This window comes from Zootoca vivipara, chromosome 6 (assembly GCF_965207765.1).
Source record: "Zootoca vivipara chromosome 6, rZooViv2.hap1.1, whole genome shotgun sequence".
NCBI lineage: Eukaryota > Metazoa > Chordata > Lepidosauria > Squamata > Lacertidae > Zootoca > Zootoca vivipara.
The window spans coordinates 50414491-50432665 of record NC_142589.1 but is presented as its reverse complement, the minus strand read 5'-3'; the positions used below and the strand labels follow the sequence as shown (position 1 = coordinate 50432665).

The 18175-nt window shown below is 43.7% G+C and overlaps 1 protein-coding gene across 1 annotated transcript in view; it reads left to right on the top strand.

The window, feature by feature from the left end:
- Positions 1 to 8635, top strand: part of CHST8 (carbohydrate sulfotransferase 8) — a 251442-nt gene extending 242807 nt beyond the window's left edge. Inside the window, exons 3-4 of the mRNA XM_088672125.1 lie at positions 2664 to 2701; positions 6976 to 8635. Of these exons, the coding sequence (XP_088528251.1) occupies positions 2664 to 2701; positions 6976 to 8124 (1187 nt within the window). The 3' untranslated portion in view covers positions 8125 to 8635. The remainder of the gene's footprint in view (positions 1 to 2663; positions 2702 to 6975) is intronic.
- The last annotated feature ends 9540 nt before the right edge of the window (positions 8636 to 18175 follow it).

Genomic DNA, 18175 nt, shown 5'->3' with positions numbered 1-18175 from the left:
ACAGATTTGTCCCTCCCTCCCAGGGTGGCTCTCAGCATGGCGGCGTCACCTGACACTCGACGCACAAGGCAGACCGGCTGCTTTGCGTGGGAGTCGCATATGTGTCGCAATGCTTAATTCCAGACGCTGTGGTTGTGGAGGGGTGCAAGAAGTGGAAATAAGATCAGAAAGAAGCGTAGTACCATCTGAGGGTATCTATCTATCTCATGGAATGCAACACTGGCTACAGCTCCCGATTTGTAGCCACACCTTAGGGTCACCCAGATTCATGTGGCTTTGGAGGGGTAACAGGTGTGATCTGCCACTGGTCGGGTTTCACACTCACAGCAGCAAGACCAAAGAAAAGTGCCTCCAATTAAAAAACGTTTGATGGGACTGAGCTGCAGCCTAGCTCTTCCGTCAATAGGCTATCATGCTGTTGTGCAACAGCGCGTTGACCCGCAGTTCTCCTTGTCAAAAGTCTAGAGATTGCAAAGCCCCATTAATTAAACTGAAGCTTGCTCAGGCAGCGCTGACAGTGACAAGTGGCCGTATCCTTACCAGAGAGATGCATAAAGAAGCCAGCCAGATTGCATAATCCTCAAGCAATTTAAGTCACATGTTCTCTCCATCTCTCTCTCTCTCTTTTCCTGCATTCACTTCCGAGCAGCTTTGTTAGCACGCTCCATGCCTGCATTGTAATAGACTAGCAGCCAGCGAAGCCGAAGAAGTAGAGGAGTGTTGCCTTGTGTGATGCTGCCACTGCGTGATAGACATTTGTTGGCACAATATTATCCCATTTATATACAGGGGAGTTTGCCTCTTTGAATGGCCCTGGACGATGATCCAGACTCTGGGATAATTAGGTGCAGGTAGGCTGGAAATGCTGTTTGCAAAGAGCTGCAAAATGACAAGAGGCTGGGTGAGAAAGATGCTTGCAAAACAAGGAGTTTTATTGCATTTGGAAGCCTTGGGAGTTGGTGCAGCAAGTCATGCTGCTCCCCCCAGTGCCTTTAGTCGTCCTTTGCCCCCCCCCCAAAAGGTCCCCTTTGGTGCTAATAAGAGCTTTCCTCCCATGGCTAAGAGTAGTTGGGGGGAGCTGGCAGCAATATGGATGCAATGGGGGAGGGGGAGGGGGAGCAGCCTGGACCTGCAGAATCCACTGTGAAATCTTTCACCCTTTGTACTGATAGGAAACAATCAGAGTGAAAGGAGATGAGTTGGCCACTAAGTAAGGATTGGCTCCTAGGGTCACTCTGGAGAAGGCATTGAGGAATTGTTCTGTATGCACCAAAGCTAAGCATTTAGGAACACTGGAAACATAAAGAGGCTTCCATTTCAAAAATAGTGCGCACAAGCTGTATTACGTACCATGCAACTTCGAGGAAAACGCAACTCAAGTCACTCCGAAGGAAAATATTGGAGCACCTTTCCCCACGTACAGGCGCAGGAAATGGTAGATCTAGCTGAAAGGCAGCACATGGAGATCTCCACCGATTGTTTCAGCGCAGCCCTAAGTATCATTATTATTGTATACTCTTAAAAGGGCCTGTGGCTGTGAGGGGGCGTGGCAGTGACTGTCCAGAAGGGACTCTGCAGGGCTGAAATGGCCACTAAACGACTGGTCACTGATCTCATGCTGTGGAAAACTTCCAGCAGAGATTCAGCAGACACGCTCGAAGCTCATTCTTAGATGGGTCTTAGAAACATCTTTTACGCTTCTCGTGCTTTTCAGGATGAACCAGTTGTCTTCTGATTAATTTGTATTGTTTTTATGCTATTTTATTATTTCCGTGCCCTTGCGTATTTTCTTGCACTTGATCTTTTATATGAGGGAGCAATCTGTAAATGTAGATATATGAATAGATAATAAACATAATTGTGAATGAGTTTCGATTCAGTGCCGTGTTATGCTGTCCACACAGTCTATTTAGGGAAGTTTTTAATGATTGGTTTTTTAATATATTTTTAATTTTTTGTTGGAAGCTGTCCAGAGTGGCTGGGGAAGCCCAGCCAGATGGGCAGGGTATAAATATATTATTATTATTATTATTATTATTATTATTATTATTATTATTACATTTGTAAAGTAACGATAACAACAATTCAAAATTTAATTTAATTTGAAGGGGGGAATTGATAAACCTCATTGACATAGCAAAAAGAAGTTGTGCATTTCTTAGGGTCTCTTTGTAATTAGATGTGTTTGTTATTGCTGGGACTTCCGGTTTCCTTTTTCACTTGTCAGTTACCTACCCTATAGGTCTATTATGGGGTATCATGCCCTCTAATAGCAAACTCTCATCAAAGGCAAAATGAGGCCACTGAGAAACAAAAAAAAGGTACCAGTGTGCTCAGGGAACCCACACTGTTTGTGGAAGTTCAAAAATATATTTTTTATAAAAATATATTTTTAACAAATATATTTTATTTTTTATAAAAAATAATAATAATGGGGGGTAGCCTAATACAGGATTGAGCATGCTCAGTAACCACAGAATGTTGACTGTCAGCTGAAAAATAAAATCAAAAGTGGGGCTTCATGAGGAAGAGAGGGATACGCCTGCCGTAAGGGAATGCAAGCTGGAATCCTGACCAGACACACTCTGATTAGGCACGAGAAAACACTGCCGCATTTTGTTGCAGGTCCCTGCTTGTAATAATACTTTTCTTTCTTTGTTTAGGTCTGAGATATAACATGGGATCACAGCAACCCAAAAAAGTAAGTTGTCTCTTTTTAAAGGTGTTTGGGGGAGCTGCATAATCTGAATCATATCTGAATTACAGAGTGGTGGGAGATGTGCGCAGTGACCTTAGAGACGACGGAATGATTGGAGGAAGAGAGATTGAAGAAGGCAGGAGGCGTCATAATGCCCCAGAATACAGATGTTCTTATTAAATTCTCTCAATTTGTTAGGCCAGTGAAATGCAGCTTCGTTGGCAGCGTGTTAGGATGGATAAATCTGATGCACTTTGCCTGGGAACATTTTGCATATCCACATTATGTATCAAACTGAACTAATAAAAATCCACTTTTAAGTCGCTTAGAATTGCCGGCATGAAAAAACCTTGGTGAAATTGCTCCATCTAGCGGCTCTTAGTTATTTGCAACGGCTTGAACTGGCCTGTAAAAACCCCTTTGACATTTATGGGAGCGTTGCTCAGATTTTACCGGCACAGGGAGAAATTCAGTCGCAGATATCTGCTGATCATGACATGCTAGCGGTGGGTTTATAAGCAGAGTCATGATATATTGCAAACCTGAATGATCCTGAACTCTGCATAATGACCAGCTTATGGTGTCAGTAGGTGTCAATTTGGTTAAAAGCCCATCTGCACAGATGGCTCACATCTTTCTGGAGCAATAAACTGGAAATGCATGGGAGCCCTGGCAGAGTGAGTGATTCAAGAAAATTCAAATGAAACGAGGCACAGGAGAGAGACCAGACTGCACACATGTAAGCCTGCAATCCTATGCCCCAACCCTTGCCAACCTCCAGATGTTTTGACCATGACAGCCATCGACCTGACAGCTGCTATACACACGCATAACCCCATTGCTGCTGTGTTGTCCACGTTTATTAAATACCCACAGACCTTCAAGTTCCATAAAACAACTGAGTCCATACAACTGAAGGGGAAAGCATCTTTCAAAAATACAAGAAAACCACACAATCCTAAAGGGGAAGGAGAACCACCAAGGGGAGCTGAGCCTGTTTGCAGAGCCCTGCTGGGTCTTGTTGGCAAGGTGGGCAGGAGGGCAGAGGTCCTCCATCCATTTACACTCCCCTGCTCAACCTCCTGTTAAAATTGTAAACCATTTGTCTCGGATTATTTAATTGTGATTCCTGCATTGCAGGGGGTTGCACTAGATGCCCTTTGGGATCCCTCCCAACTCTACGATTATATGATTGTGTGAATGATCAAGAGACAAATAAATCTGAATTTCCTGCCTCTGTAAAAATTGCACACATGTAGTAGTTTCTAACTCTTCACTGTGCACACGAACAAGCACAGTTCTCGTATTCTATTCAATCTTCCTTCCAAAATTGTTCAGTAGAGTAAGCCCAGCAGAACTTGGTTGGTCTTAGTAGGCATGTCTAGGATTTCAGAAGGCAATAGCTCAGCCTAGTGGTGCAGCTTTCACCCTCACCCACAGTGAAGGTATCTGGGCAACTCTATGTGTGGGTGACTTGAATATCTGAGTCATGGTCTAGAGCTCCGCATATGCAAAGGCTTCCCTGTTTTGTTACACAAGAGGTATATGCACAAAGTCACTTTCCACTGAGCTGAGTGCATCCCTCCTTATTGAACAGAATGCAGGCACATCTGGTAAGAGCAGGCATAGGCAAAGTCGGCCCTCCAGACTACAACTCCCATCATCCACTGGTCCTGTTAGCTAGTCCTGACCAATGGTCCACTGGTCCTGACCACTGGTCCACTGGTCCTGTTAGCTAATGATGATGGGAGTTGTAGTCCCAAAACATCTGGAGGGCCGATTTTGCCTATGCCTGGGTAAGAGCCACCAAATCATGGTGAGGTTTCTCGAGTTTATTGAAGGTGCGTCATCCAAGCAGGAAACCCCAAATTCACCTTATAATTAGAAATACTGTAAATAGGAGCAGCACCATGTCACCGAGCTTAGCTTTCCTAGTACTTGCTTGTGTTTTGGAGGGGGTGTCCTTCGGCCTGCATTTGCAAGGTGGGGCTGTCCTGAATGCTGCCTGTGGAGTGCTGAAGTGCTCTGGAGGAATGAGTTTGTTTGTTTTTGCAAGCAGAGCGTGGGTGTTGTTGTTGTTTTAATCTACAAGTTAAATGAAGCTTTTAAGTTGATTTTTTTCCCTGTACTGTATTTAAAAAATCCGCTGCTACTCACCTTGAACAAAGTAAAATTGTAAAAATTACCAAGAACTTGATGGTTCACCAGGAGCATTTAGACAGCCTCACTTCTCACAAAGCCCATGGACCTAGAGTAGAGAAACATAGAGAGGCAGAAAAATATAGAGACCTAGTGTACAAAACAGTAGAATGTATAGAAAAACAGAGTGGGAGGCTTTGGGGGGAGGGGTGCTCATGTGACTCAGAGTGCTTCATTGATATTGCTGTTTGACATAGATAGGAATGAAATTACCCCATTCACCTCGTCATTCAGCCCCAGTACAAAGTGGTTCTATACTGCTAATATTTACCGTATTTCCCCGTGTATTAGATGAGGGTTTTTGACTCAAAAATCACGTCAAAAAAACTGGGGTCATCCTATACACGGATAGTGGTATAGGGAGGAAGCTGCGGGAGGCGTGCACTCTAGGGAGCGTTTTCCACAACTTTTCCGCAACTCCCCCCCCATGCCGCTGCGGGAGGTCTGCTCTCTAGGGAGCTTCCCGCCCGCAGTGGCGTGGGGGGAGCAGCTGCCCACTTTGCCAACCCCCAGCACCGGGCCTGCTGGGGTGATGGCACACGTGCAATTCCCCCTTTCAAAAGCTCAACAACTTTGGGCCATCTCCCCTCATTTTCTTTAAACTTAGTCCCAAAAAATAGGGGGCGTCTTATACATGGGGGCGTCATATACACGGAAAAGTACAGTATTTCCACTTCAGCACTGGATCAGTGCCAAAGCATACCTTGAGATACAATTGTGAGCAGGTGGTACCCTCTAGAGGAAAACCTTTTACAGTCACACATAAACTTATTTATTGATTGAATTTCTATACTGCCCTTCATCTGAGGATCACAGGGCAGTTTACAGTATAAAACCAGGGGGGGGGATCTAGCATAGTAAGAAACAAAATTTTACTTACTTATCAAACCTTTGTTAGGCATTTTACAAATAAAACCATAAAAGAGAAAATCACATATAAGAGCCTTGAAATATATATAAAAAGGCAGCAGTTGGCTACATAGACTGATTGTGTGTGTGTGTGTGTGTGTGTGTGTGTGTGTGTGTGTGTGTATGGGACCCAGGTGGCGCTGTGGGTTAAACCACAAAGCCTAGGGCTTGCTGATCAGAAGGTCAGCGGTTCGAATCCCTGTGACGGGGTGAGCTCCCGTTGCTTGGTCCCAGCTCCTGCCAACCTAGCAGTTCGAAAGCACGTCAAAATGCAAGTAGATAAATAGGAACCGCTACAGCAGGAAGGTAAATGGCGTTTCCATGTGCTGCTCTGGTTTGCCAGAAGCGGCTTTGTCATGCTGGCCACATGACCTGGAAGCTATACGCCGGCTCCCTCGGCCAATAATGCGAGATGAGCACGCAACCCCAGAGTCGGTCACAACTAGACCTAATGGTCAGGGGTCCCTTTACATATATATAATCTGGGGTTTTCCCTGTTAACCTGCTCCTTGGAGGACTGCTACCAAAAACTCCCCCCCCCCCCGTTACCCTTTGGTCAACGTCAGATAGGCAGAATCCCACACTTTCACCTTGCTGGGGTTCCAGACCACCCAAAAGAGGGGACAGCACACATTGATGGAGCGTACTGTACAATGGACAATGGAAGAGAATTTGCTCTACAATGTCCAGGACATTCATAGAACATCTGCAGAATCTCTTGTTTCTAGGAATGTTTTGATATCTTCCCTTGACAAATGCCATGGGGAAAACATTCAGACGGGCCAACATAAAAGCCCTACGTTGGGCTGGGATTATTAACTTAGTGACGTAATTGGCTCTGCTATCTAGGATATTTAAATCATAGAATATAGGGGAGCAAATTTTGTTTACAGCTGCCACAATAAAACAGCCCACAAAGCTGTTTCCTAGCTGGGTCTTTCTGGTTTATCCCTAGAAGTGATGCTCAAGTTAAGAAGAATACATTCAAAAGCAGAAAGGTGAAAAATAATTACTGCAGCGCCAAAGCTGCGTGCAAGACAATGCATTTTCTTCCATAGTTAAGCTGAGCTAAAACGGTACAAATAGCATGAGCCATTAAACATTGCAAGCTGTCTGTGATGATGAATGCTCCCTCGTTTAGTAATTTCTTGGGCCTTTTCTTTCATTAGGACTGCACATCCAACAACAGCCAGGACGAAAAAATGCCTCCGTATGCTGCTGACAAATTCCCAATTGCGAACCAGAGGGCTTCGCTAGACCCCGTGCCCAATGGAGCTGCCCTGAAAGAAGGCGCAAGCAGAAAGCAGAACATCCTGGTGGTGATTAAAGACCATTCCCCAAAAAGCGCAGGAGTTAATTCTGCCCGGACTCATAAACGGAGGAGGAGGTTTGTTATCAAAAAGAGCCCCATCCTGATAGCCGTGAACAGCTCCTTCCACAACCTGCCCATTTTGAAATCAGAGGACAGGAATGACGTCAAGTGGAAAAGCCTCTACAAGACCCAAAGGGAGCGGAAGCAGATCATGAGAGAGACTTGCTCGAAATACAAGAGCAACAACAAAAGGATAATCACACCTTATCACGTCTCCAGGATCTTCGTTGAAGATAAGTACCGAATTTTATACTGCGAAGTTCCCAAGGCCGGTTGCTCGAACTGGAAAAGGGTACTTATGGTCCTTAATGGACTGGCCTCCTCGACCAAGGTCATACAACACAACACGGTGCATTATGGGAATTATCTGAAAAGGTTGGATGGGTTTGACCGCAAAGGGATCAACCACAGGCTGAACACTTACACGAAGATGCTCTTTGTTCGCGAACCTTTTGAAAAATTGGTCTCGGCGTTTCGAGACAAGTTTGAGCATCCCAACAATTACTACCACCCGGTTTTTGGCAGACCCATCATTTCAAGGTACCGCGTCAATGCCACGAAGGAGGCACTGAGGACAGGTTCTGGGGTAACCTTCAAAGAGTTCATTCAATATCTTCTTGATGTCCACCGGCCTGTGGGCATGGATATTCACTGGGACCATGTCAACAGGCTCTGTAGCCCGTGCTTGATAGACTATGATTTTATTGGTAAATTTGAAACCATGGAGGAAGATGCTAACTTCTTTTTGCATTTAATAAATGCTCCACAAAATTTGACTTTTCCTAGGTTTAAAGACAGGCATTCTGATGAAGAGAGAACAACCACCCAGATTACACAGCAATATTTCAAACAGCTCTCCCCTTCTCAAAGGCAACGTAGCTACGATTTCTATTACATGGATTATCTGATGTTTAACTACTCAAAGCCTTTTGAAGATCTGTATTGACAGTGGAAGAGGCACTGGGAGCTACTGTTGTGGTTCCTTATATGCAAGTCTGTGTAAAATAAGTTCCAAATAAACTGTACCCATTGGCAAATAAGCTAAGGACATATCTACACCACAGGTACCTACACTCGTCACACAGAGAAACCTGGGAAGTGTGTTCAGAGAGGGTGGGAAATAGGGACTGTTGACAGCAGGGACCCCAGACTACAACTCCCAGGATTCTTTGTGGCAGAAGTCAGGGAAGTTAACACCAAGACAGGTTTGTAGAACCAACCTAAATTTACTCCCACATTCAGGACAATCGTTGCTACACTCTGGAAGCACACCGTGCCCTTATGTTTTTCAAGAATCATCAACCTTGCAGTAATACACCTATCCATGTTGTTGGGTTTTTAAAAAAAATGATTTTGGAATTAATAAATATAAAGAAAAATTGTCACCTTCAACTTATTCTTCAGTCTGCAAAGCTTGGTGGCACATGCTAAGCAGAGCTATGGAACACTTGCAGCATAAAAAAAGAAAGAAAGATATAACATAAATATCAATTAGGGAAGAAAGGCCAATTGGATTTAAATGGGTTTACACAGAGAATTTAGAGGTTCTGATCTGATCAAGATTTGTCCCCAAACCACAAACCACCTCTTGCCTCAAGCACTCACCTACATCCAAGTCACTCGTGCATTGTTGGGTTTATATATATATATATATATTAAAAAACTCTGGCTCTATGCAGAATTATACAGAAAATTATATACATATGGAAGAGTCACATTTCACGTGGTGCTATATATCTGCAGCATAATTTGATAAGTATCCATACATAAATATATTTATATAGTAGTATGTTTATGTGCTGGTTGCTATAGGAAATGTGTATATACATATCATATTATATGTATAATAATGCATATAGAATTGTAGAATTGTAGAGTCAGAAGGGACACTGAGGATCATCTAGTCCAACCCTCTGCAATGCAGGAATATGCAGCTGTCCCATATGGGGAGCAAGCCTGCAACCTTGGTATTATCAGCACCACAGTATAACCCAGGGGTCCCCAAACTTCGGCCCTCCAGATGTTTTGGTCTACAACTCCCATCACCCCAACCACTGATCCTGTTAGCTAGGGATCATGGGAGTTGTAGGCCAAAACATCTGGAGGGCCACAGTTTGGGGATGCCTGGTCAAACCAAATCAGGTATCCAGGCTCAGTTTTTTAATTGGTGACCATTGTTCATATCTTTAACGGAACCAGTAAAACAATTTGTTTGCTTTTCATTGAGATGAAGGAGCAAGACAAAAATTAGAAAAAAGATCTGTGGATAAGCTTGATACAGAGATTTTCAGACAATTCCATTCCTGCTTGCAATTGGTTATATATACACCACTTAATTGTCTCCATCCCATTATAATTTTATCTATTATTTCCCCCTTTGGAATATTTCTACATCTAATGGCAGGCCTTTGGCACATGGGGTTGGGGGGGGGGGGTTCCAACAAGAGTGTAGGTGTTTGTTTGCATCACACAGATACAGAATGAGAAGGGGGAAATATGGATGGTTTATTGATACTCTTTTTTGAGAAGACAGGGAAATAGGATTTTACAAAAATATGGTTAGTAAAAATTTGCTTTATGGAGCTGTTTCCAGTTGCCTTCTGGGAACAGAGAGGGTGAAGGGAAATCTTTCCATATTAAAGTGTGATTTCAAGGATGCACGAATGGAAGGCAACTAATATTTAATGAACACATGAGTGCAAAATTAAGCCAGATGTTACAATTTGCAGGATATGAATACATTCTCTTCCATCTACAGCTCCCTTATGGCACATTCATCTGCAAGAAAATGAAACACAGCACATTTACATCTTTATGCACACTATTAAAATTCTTTTAATCCTTGGCATTAACATAAATCTTTAGTTTAATCTATGTAGTCTCAGGGAATATCAAATGTTGCCTTTAAAGTAGCAAATAAATTTAGATTCCACTTCCTGCCCATCAGGGTCCTTTATTTTTAATGGTTGCAAACAGTTTATTGCCCCCTTACAAGCCTCAGAGCACAGTTCAAGGTGTCTTATAAAGCCTGGAGAGATTTGGCTAAAGCCACTTAGCACATCTGGGTTGCACACCCACCTAACACCCTGGTTAAATCAGAACCCCTGATGACTACAGATGGCTGGATCTGTCCATTTTGGTTACTCTCAGTTTCTCATTTTTCCAATCTTCTGTTCAGTTTGCCACATCTATGCAGCGGTTTGCAATTTCAGAAACAAACAGTGCTCTGACGAAAATTCGCCAGCATTTTAGTGTGCCTAGTGTGATAAACCATTTAAATGCAGATTTGCCTAATAAACACATTTTTGTTGACATTTCCCTAATATAATGCATTTTTAGGAGTTCCTATTTCCAGGTCCCAGATGCTTCTAGACCCTCTTGGACAAAGATGACTTTACTCCTGTATCCCATGCTATAGCTAAAGGTAAAGGGACCCCTGACCATTAGGTCCAGTCGTGACCGACTCTGGGGTTGCGCGCTCATCTCGCATTATTGGCCGAGGGAGCCGGCGTATAGCTTCTAGGTCATGTGGCCAGCATGACAAAGCCGCTTCTGGCAAACCAGAGCAGCACATGGAAACGCCGTTTACCTTCCCGCTGTAGCGGTTCCTATTTATCTACTTGCATTTTGACGTGCTTTCGAACTGCTAGGTTGGCAGGAGCTAGGACCAAGCAATGGGAGCTCACCCCATCACAGGGATTCGAACCGCCGACCTTCTGATCGGCAAGCCCTAGGCTCAGTGGTTTAACCACAGCGCCACCTGGGTCCCATGCTATAGCTACCATACGTCCATTACCGGGATTTCAAAGGCATAATTGACGCCAGGATTTCTAAAAATGTGGCCCTTTGTTCTGTGTCTTAGACTACTGCAGTGCCCTCTATGTGGGGCTTTCCTTGGAAACTGTTTGGAAGCTGCTGTTCTTGCAGAATGCGGTAGCCAAGATTTTGACAGGGATGGGTGCAAGAATGCATATGACGTCTGGACTGAAGGAGCTGCACTGGTTGCCTATTAGCTTCCAGTCCTAATTCAAAGTGCTCACATTGATATTTAAAGCCCTTTTTAAAAAATCTGGGCTCCAAATATATGAAAGAGCATCTCCTTCCTTATAGACCAGCCCAGGAATTAAGATCGGTAGAAGAGGACCTCCAGGTGATTCCGATGCTTTCAAATTTGTGAAAGAGTGTTGTGAGGGGGCCTTCTGGGTGATGGCCTCAAAAAAGTGCATCTCTCACCATTACTTTTTAGCAGGACCTGGGAACTGGGAACTGGCTTCTTATTTCCACCCCACACACAGGCTAACTTTAACAGGTGGGCAGAGCTGCCCGTCCATCGAAGTTCAGAAGAGTTTGCTGTAACTGTCGATACAGCAAATTCTTTTTGAAGTCCATTTACAGGAGCAGTTTGAGTCCCAGCCAAGGCTGAAAACCCAGCAGAGCTCTCTTGATGCTCCTCAAACAATCCGGAGAAAACAGAAAGAGAAATGAACCACTTTAGAAGATGTTTGTTGCTGTGGTTACAAAAAGAAGTTCTCTAATGAAACAGCAACAGGACTGAAGAAAGGAAGTTGTGTTTGAGTAGTGATTTGAGTAATGGGCTGATCCTTCCAGGTGCTGAGTACCTTCAAGTCTCTTCAAAGTTGGGAAGAGAGAGAAGCTCTGCAACCTGCAGAGCTGGGCCCTCGGGGGAGCAAAGAAACATGGAAGATATACAGTGTGGAGGATTTGTTTTAATGGGAAGAGCTTTCACGCAGATGCTGATTTCTACATCCCAAAGTTGTGTTACTTGAAACATAAAAGAGCGCAGGGACCCTCTGCTGAAGCAGTAGCCACAATAGTCTTATAAAACAGGATGTTTTATGCATGTGATTATATGGTTTTTACCCATTTTTGCCTACTTTAGGAGATTCAGTTAGGATTGCATGAATTTAAACTGTTATGCTGATTGCTGACACTTGTGGAAAGAGATTCCTCTTACTCTTTTTGCCGTGCCAGCTCCAGGTTGGCGCAGCAGAAAGGCATAGAATCATAGAGTTGGAAGAGACCACAAGGGCCATCCAGTCCAACCCCTTGCCAAGCAGGAAACAAACACCATCAAAGCATTCCTGACAGATGGCCGTCAAGCCTCTGCTTAAAGACCTCCAAAGAAGGAGACTCCACCACACTCCTTGGCAGCAAATTCCACTGTCGAACAGCTCTTACTGTCAGGAAGTTCTTCCTAATGTTTAGGTGGAATCTTCTTTCTTGTAGTTTGAATCCATTGCTCCGTGTCTGCTTCTCTGGAAGCAGGCTAAACATACCCAGCTCCCTAAGCCGTTCCTCATAAGGCATCGTTTCCAGGCCTTTGACCATTTTGGTTGCCCTCTTCTAGACACGTTCCAGCTTGTCAATATCCTTCTTGAACTGTGGTGCCAAGAACTGGACACAGTATTCCAGGTGAGGTCTGACCAGAGTGGAATACAGTGGTACTATTACTTCCCTTGATCTAGATGCTATACTCCTATTGATGCAGCCCAGAATTGCATTGGCTTTTTTAGCTGCTGCATCACACTGTTGACTCATGTCAAGTTTGTGGTCTACCAAGACTCCTAGATCCTTTTCACATGTACTGCTCTCAAGCCAGGTGTCTCCCATCCTGTATTTGTGCCTTTCATTTTTTTTTGCCCAAGGCCTGGATGTTTGAATGGAGTAGATAGGCATGAAGGATCTGGCAATTTCAGATATCTCAGTTTCCCATTTTCCCCCAACTTAAATTCCATTCTACACATTTGCTCATTAAAAAAAACCTCATGAAAATCCACCAGAATTTTTGTGCAAATTTCCCCGAATAAAAGCATTTTTGTATGCCGTTTTGTTTCTGCAAGTAATCCATTCTATTACTTTCCTTAACATATTCATTTTATGCACACTTCGCCCTAATATATACATTTGTGTAAACATTGGCGGCAGAACTGTATTGAAAAATTTGGATAAGTGCAAATTTCAATCGATTGCTGTGTCTCGGTTCCCACGTTGTTTTGGAAAGTGAGAATTGGATATATCGACTTTTAAATGAGAACTGAATCAAATTTCACCACCATCTCTAGCCCTGTATAAATTGAATATTAGTGCACTGGAGGGGGAAGGAATCTAGGGTGCGACCTATTGACTCACATTTTGTACATGCAGAACAACAAGAGGGTTTCACAGAGACCATTCCTTCCCCCTTCAAATGGGGCTGCCGTTGCCAGGACAGCCAGGTTCTGCCACCATTTTGTGCATTCCCTTGGTTGCAAAAGGTTCCAAAGGTGAGCAAGGAAGGATGTGCCTCAGCCTTTGGCAAGTACCCAGAGGGTAACAGGTTGCTGAAGACTGAGCTGGCTGCTGCACAGAGCAAATCTGCTTGTCAGTTCCGCACCGAAATTCTCCACTGACATGGTCAAGAGAACTTCCTGATCAAAATCCCTGAGCTTTCATCGTTTCTATTGTCATTGGCGCCTGGCCTTGCTTTCTGGAAAGCTGCCTTAACAGCCCTTTCATCTCAAAATATACCTTTCCAACGGCACCTTTTTATCTCTGTGAAAATACATTTCGGTCCCTGGTTCCTGTCCTTGTTCTTGTTCTGAGATGGTCAATTTATCATGAATGCAAGGGAAACTGAAATGAGCATTAAGATGTTTTTGACATGATATATTCCACAGTGAAGAAGATTGTACACTCAGGACTTACTGAGGCACAGGTCCACACGTTAAAGCAGGGGTCGGCAACTTAAGGCCCATGGACCCCCACCGCCCGCTTGGGGACCCCCGCTGCCCGCTCGGTTGGCTCCCGTGTGCCACGCAAAACCAGCGCGGAGCAGAGCAGGGACCGCCTTCTGCAATGCTGGCTGGCTTCCCATTAGCTGCAAGTAAGCTCCTGCAGCCAATGGGAAGGTGCACACTCCTCCTCTATAATAATAATAATAATAATTTATTATTTATACCCCGCCCATCTGGCCGGGTTCCCCCAGCCACTCTGGGCGGCTTCCAACAAAATATTAAAATACAGAAATCCATCAAACATTAAAAGCCAGAAGGAGCACCGGAAATAGCATTTGTGCATGCATGCGTTCGCGTTCGCGCACTCCGGCCCACCACGGCGTCTGCAGGACTGTGAACCGGCCCAAGCCACAGAAACTTTGCCGACCCCTGCGTTAAAGCTTTGTGTCCAAGCACTCTTTTATTTTTGTTTTTGCTGCAGAGCTTTCCAAACACAAAACTCACTCTTCAACATAGAGCTTTAATGCATGGAATGTGCCTGGAAAGCATGGAGGAAAGGTAAGTGTGGCTAAGCCCTTGGTGTGTTAGTCCTGAACAGTTTGCAAGACCCAGCAACTGGAGGAGAGAATAATGCAAAGAACTCGCTGCCAGGAGATGTCGTTCCTAAAACTGTTGATCATTAGCCAAACGGCATAGATCAAGATCTTTTTAACCAGCAGCGCTGCAGTAACTGGAGAGGGCGACTAAAGTCAGCGATCACAATTTTTCCTGTAATTACTGCATAATGAAACTAATTTCTTTTCACCCCAGATGCCTTTCACCTCTTGCCAGCAGCACATTCCTGTAGAATATGAATGCTAATAATGAAGTGGCTGGAGACAGGCAGTGCTTTCAGATTGGAGGGCCTGACTTTTTAATAGTGTTCGGAGCGTGGTGCCAAGAATGCGGGGCTCGTGCTACTACTGTCCCTTGCAGTATCACCTGGGGCGGGGAGAAACAGGTCACAAAATGAATTTAGGGCTCTGTGGCATTTTTCTATATGTTCCTTTTCATCTCTGATTTTTGCATTGCAGCGAAGGAAAGGATAACGTTCATTCTGAGCCTCCCTATTAGACGTTCTCTCTCTCTCTCTCTCTCCTAATTGCAGTGTCTTGGGAACTCCTTTCAGTGGTGAGCCAGGAGTTCTCTTCAGATGAAATGAATTGAAAATGGGAAGATGTATATCATGCCTCATTTCTTAAAATCATAGAATTGTAGAGTTGGAAGAGGTCCCAAGGGTAATCTAGTCCAAACCACTGCAACGCAGGAATCACAGCTCAACCCCCTCCCCCCGACAGGTGGCCGTTCAACCTCTGTTCAAAAACCTCCTAGGAAGGCGAGTCCACCACTTTCTGAGGTAGGCTGCTCCACTGTTGAACAGCTCTTACTGTCAGGAAGTTCTTCCTAATGTTTAGGTGGAATCTTCTTTCTTGTAGTTTGAATCCATTGCTCCGTGTCCGCTTCTCTGGAGCAGCAGAAGACAAGCTTGCTCCCTCTTCCATGGGACAGCCCTTTAGCTATTTAGATAGCCATCACATCACCTCTCAGTCTTCTCTTCTCCAGGCTAAACATACCCAAATCCCTCAATGGTTCTGCATAAGGCCTTGTTTCCAGAACCTTTATCATCTTGGTCACCTCTACTGCACACATTCCAGCTTGTCAATATCCTTCTTAAATCAGTAGTGATGGAATTTGTTTTCTGCCATCATTCAATATTCTAACATACCCACTGGGATTGACAAGTTTTTACCAAGGAATTCTTTTTAGGTCTGCTGACCCAAATCTAGTGATGCTCAAAGAATCCCCCCCCCCAGCTCATTTTTTTCCACCTAGCCTGAGGTTCTATATGACCTTCTCTTGCTGGTAAATGCACATTGATTCAGCCATCCAGAGAGTAAGCCCCTCTTCTCTTTCCCAATTTCCTGGCTTCCTTCAGACCAGCCTTTGCTAACCTGAATACCTCCAGAAGTTTTGGACTCCAGCTCCCACCAGCCCCAGCCAGCATGCCCATGCGCCCATCAGCTGCACTGGCTCCCGGTGGAGTACAGGATCAGGTTTAAGGTGCTGGGTTTGACATTAAAAGCCCTATGTGGCTTGGGACCCTTGTACCTACGGGACCGCCTCTCCTGGTATGCCCCGCGGAGGACCTTAAGGTCCACAAACAACAATATTCTGGAGATCCTGAGCCATAAGGTGGCTAGATTGGCCTCTACTAGGGCCAGGACCTTTTCAGTATTGGCCCCAACTTGGTGGAACGCTCTTTCACAGGAGACCAGGGCCCTGCGGGATTTGTCATCTTTCCGCAGGGCCTGAAAGACAGAGCTGTTCCGCCTGGCCTTTGGGCTGGACTTAGTCTGACCCCTGTGTTTTTCCTCCCTCGTGGTTTGGATTTATGGACTACTTAAAATGAGGCTGCATTTTAAATTTTAATATTGTATTTTAATCTGTATTTTAATTAATTGCTTTTTATGTTTTATTGTAATTTTATTGGTGTTAGCCGCCCTGAGCCCGGTTTTGACTGGGGATGGTGGGGTATAATAAAATTATTATTATTATTATTATTATTATTATTATTATTATTATTGCTGGCTGAGGCTCATGGGAGCTGTAGTCCAAATCATCTGGAGGTCAGCAAGTTAGCAAAGACTGATACATTGGTTCCATGACTTACGAGTTACTCGACATCCGAAGTTTTCGACTTACGAATGGGACAAATGGCCGCACGCTTATGAATTTTTCTACATACGAATGGAAACCGTTGGCGGTTTTAAATGCGGTTTCCTTGACTTACGAATTTTAAATGCGGTTTTCTTGACTTACAATTTTTTTCGAATATTTTTTTCCCTATGGGAAACCACTTTTCGACTTATGAACTTTTCGACCTACGGATGTGCATTCGGAATGGATTAAGTTCGTAAGTCGAGGGACCACTGTACATGTGGAGGTTGACGCAGCTTTCAGCTTGTGCCTTTTTCTCCATTGTTGATACACAGAAGTGTCAGCGTTGACTGATTAAAACGCCACAGGAAGAGGAATCTTTGTGTGGGTTTTATTAATAGACTTCTGCAAAGATGCAACCTTTTAAAGGAGGGAGCCATTTTAATCAAGTTTGATCTCTTGCACTGAATGCATGAAAACTAGGGATTAGCCAAAAGAAATTCAGCGCAGGTTTCTGCTTGAAAATGGAGATTTCATGGTGCTGAGGTGTAACTGCCCCAGGCCCCTAATTTCTCCCTTTTTTGTGGCTGTTCTCCCATGATTCATAGCCAATTCCCCCCCCCCAACCTGGTTCATTCCTCCAGAAGTGGTTCCAGGTAATCAGGGATCATATGGGATGCCATGATGTTATGATTCTGTGCAGTTGGAATAATTTGACTGTTTCCAGATACCATTAGAAGCAAAATGAGCTTGGGTATATTGAGGACAATGCTGTCCACAAAGGTCACATAAATGATCCAAGCCAATAAAGGATCAGAGAAGAATCATTTGTGTCCAGCTCTTTCGCATAAGATCCTTGAGAAAAAGTAACGACAGGGGAACCCTTTTTCTATTATTATTCTACTGAAGATTTTCACGAAACGCCCCCTACTTTGCTCAGCTTTAATAAAATCTTTCCTAAAGCGTTTTGTTCTTTAAAAAAATAATATTTATTGAATTTTCCAACGTTACAAATCAATATACCTTCACATCAACTTTATATCTTCAGCAAAAAAAAGAGGGGGGGGAGAGAAAAACATACAAAAAAGAAAAAAAGAATATCAAAGAAACAAGAAAAAAGAATTTTTTTAAAAAAAAATTAAACATCTAATATATAAACCATTGTAATAGACTTTGACTTCCCCGTTCCGTCCTTCCCAAGTCTTATTATATCCCATTTTGGCAATTTTCCTAATTCTTTACATTAATCCAAATATCTCAAATAAATTCTTATAATATCAAATTACATAAAATCCCATCAATTATACTCCCCGCACTTTAATTCTATAATAATCCCCTTTAGCCTCCTATTTTCCCTAAAAATCTCCTTAAATCTCTATTTCTAACAATTTCTAACAGAAAAGAACATTTATTATTTTAAATCAATACAGAAGATCACCCTCCTTCACCCGGGTGCCCTTCTCTGGACGACCCGACCAGCATCTTTAAACAGTCCGATTTGAAACCGTATTATCCGTCTCTTAGTTGTAATGTGCTCTGGCAATCAACCTACTCCGTCTCTTGCCC